We start from the raw sequence: 1,255 nt of genomic DNA, 5'->3' as shown, positions 1-1,255 counted from the left end.
GGAGACGTCTGGTGGCCAGACAAAAAGTAGGTGTTTGTAAATGTAAGCCTTAGCAGAAATATGGCTGCTGATTTGAAGTTCAAGTTTCTTTATTTTGGAATAATATTGTATCCTGTCTGTTTCAATTCATATTTATGTTCAAAAAATGTTTAGTTTTAGTCTGTTGAATAAATGTTTATCCTGTTCGGCCCACGACCTAAAGTGTGCTTTGAGTTTTGGCCCCCTGTGCGATTGAGTTTGACACCCCTGCACTACAAGGTAGGTGAAAATTAACTAGGCATTAAAATTGGCAATAAAACTTAGAGTATCACTGGAGTCATGATGAAAACAGTCTCTACATTGATGATAGTAAATAGGACCTCATATGAAATCCTATTTATGATAGTAAACATTTACTATCGTAAATAGTGATACTACAAGTTCTAGAGCCAATTTTTAATGGCTAGTTACTTTTCACCCGCCCTGTAGACAGGTCACCAGTCTATCACAGGGCTGACACACACACACAGAAACAAACCATGCACACTCACACCAATGGGTAATTTAGAGTCATCAATCAGCTCAACCTACATGTCTGTGGAGTGTGAGAAGAAACCAAAGTGCCTGCAGAAAAACCCATAGAGGCAGAGGTTCAGACCTGGAAAGGACAGTGCTAACCATGCCACCCAATTTGATTAATTTAATTTAGTCTAATTATTTCCATGTAATTATATTCATGTCAATATGATTGAACTCAATTTTATTAAGCTGATTGAACTTCCATTCATTTAAGTTTAATATGATTCAAGTACTGATTGGACTGAAAGGAAAATGGCCAAGACAATAATATAACTGGAAAACCTGGATTTAACCATGTGAAAGAACGTACTGTAGCAGACAAATGCGTGCAGTACACCTGAGGGCAACTTCACTCAATCTGGGGGCAAAAGAGCAACTAACTGTAGATTAAAATCAGATGGGAAACCCAGGCAAACACACACACACAAGCAAACAAACAGTCACAGAGGTGTTGTGCCAGGATACATTTATAGACCCACCTGAGCCGAGCAGGAGGCGAACTACATCCATCTTCCCAAAGAGGGCTGCCTCATGGAGGGCACTGCCATTCTCAGTCTGAGAGAGAGAGAGAGACAGTGTGTCTGTTAATATTCCATTACTTTAACAACTGAAAACGGAGACAAAAACAGAATTCGAAAGAGATTGGGAGCATGAGAGGCATTAGAGAAAAGGAACAAGGATTAAAAGGGGAGAAAGA

General features: G+C 39.4%; 1 protein-coding gene across 1 annotated transcript in view; it reads right to left on the bottom strand.

The window, feature by feature from the left end:
• Positions 1-1,255, bottom strand: part of LOC109959894 (ankyrin repeat and sterile alpha motif domain-containing protein 1B-like) — a 110,560-nt gene that overhangs the window by 25,907 nt on the left and 83,398 nt on the right. Inside the window, exon 6 of the mRNA XM_020599631.1 lies at positions 1,038-1,113. Within this exon, the coding sequence (XP_020455287.1) occupies positions 1,038-1,113 (76 nt within the window). The remainder of the gene's footprint in view (positions 1-1,037; positions 1,114-1,255) is intronic.

This window comes from Monopterus albus, unplaced genomic scaffold (assembly GCF_001952655.1).
Source record: "Monopterus albus unplaced genomic scaffold, M_albus_1.0 scaffold41.1, whole genome shotgun sequence".
NCBI classification, from domain to species: domain Eukaryota; kingdom Metazoa; phylum Chordata; class Actinopteri; order Synbranchiformes; family Synbranchidae; genus Monopterus; species Monopterus albus.
Note: the sequence above shows the minus strand (reverse complement) of the source record. Positions and strands in the feature narration are given on the sequence as shown.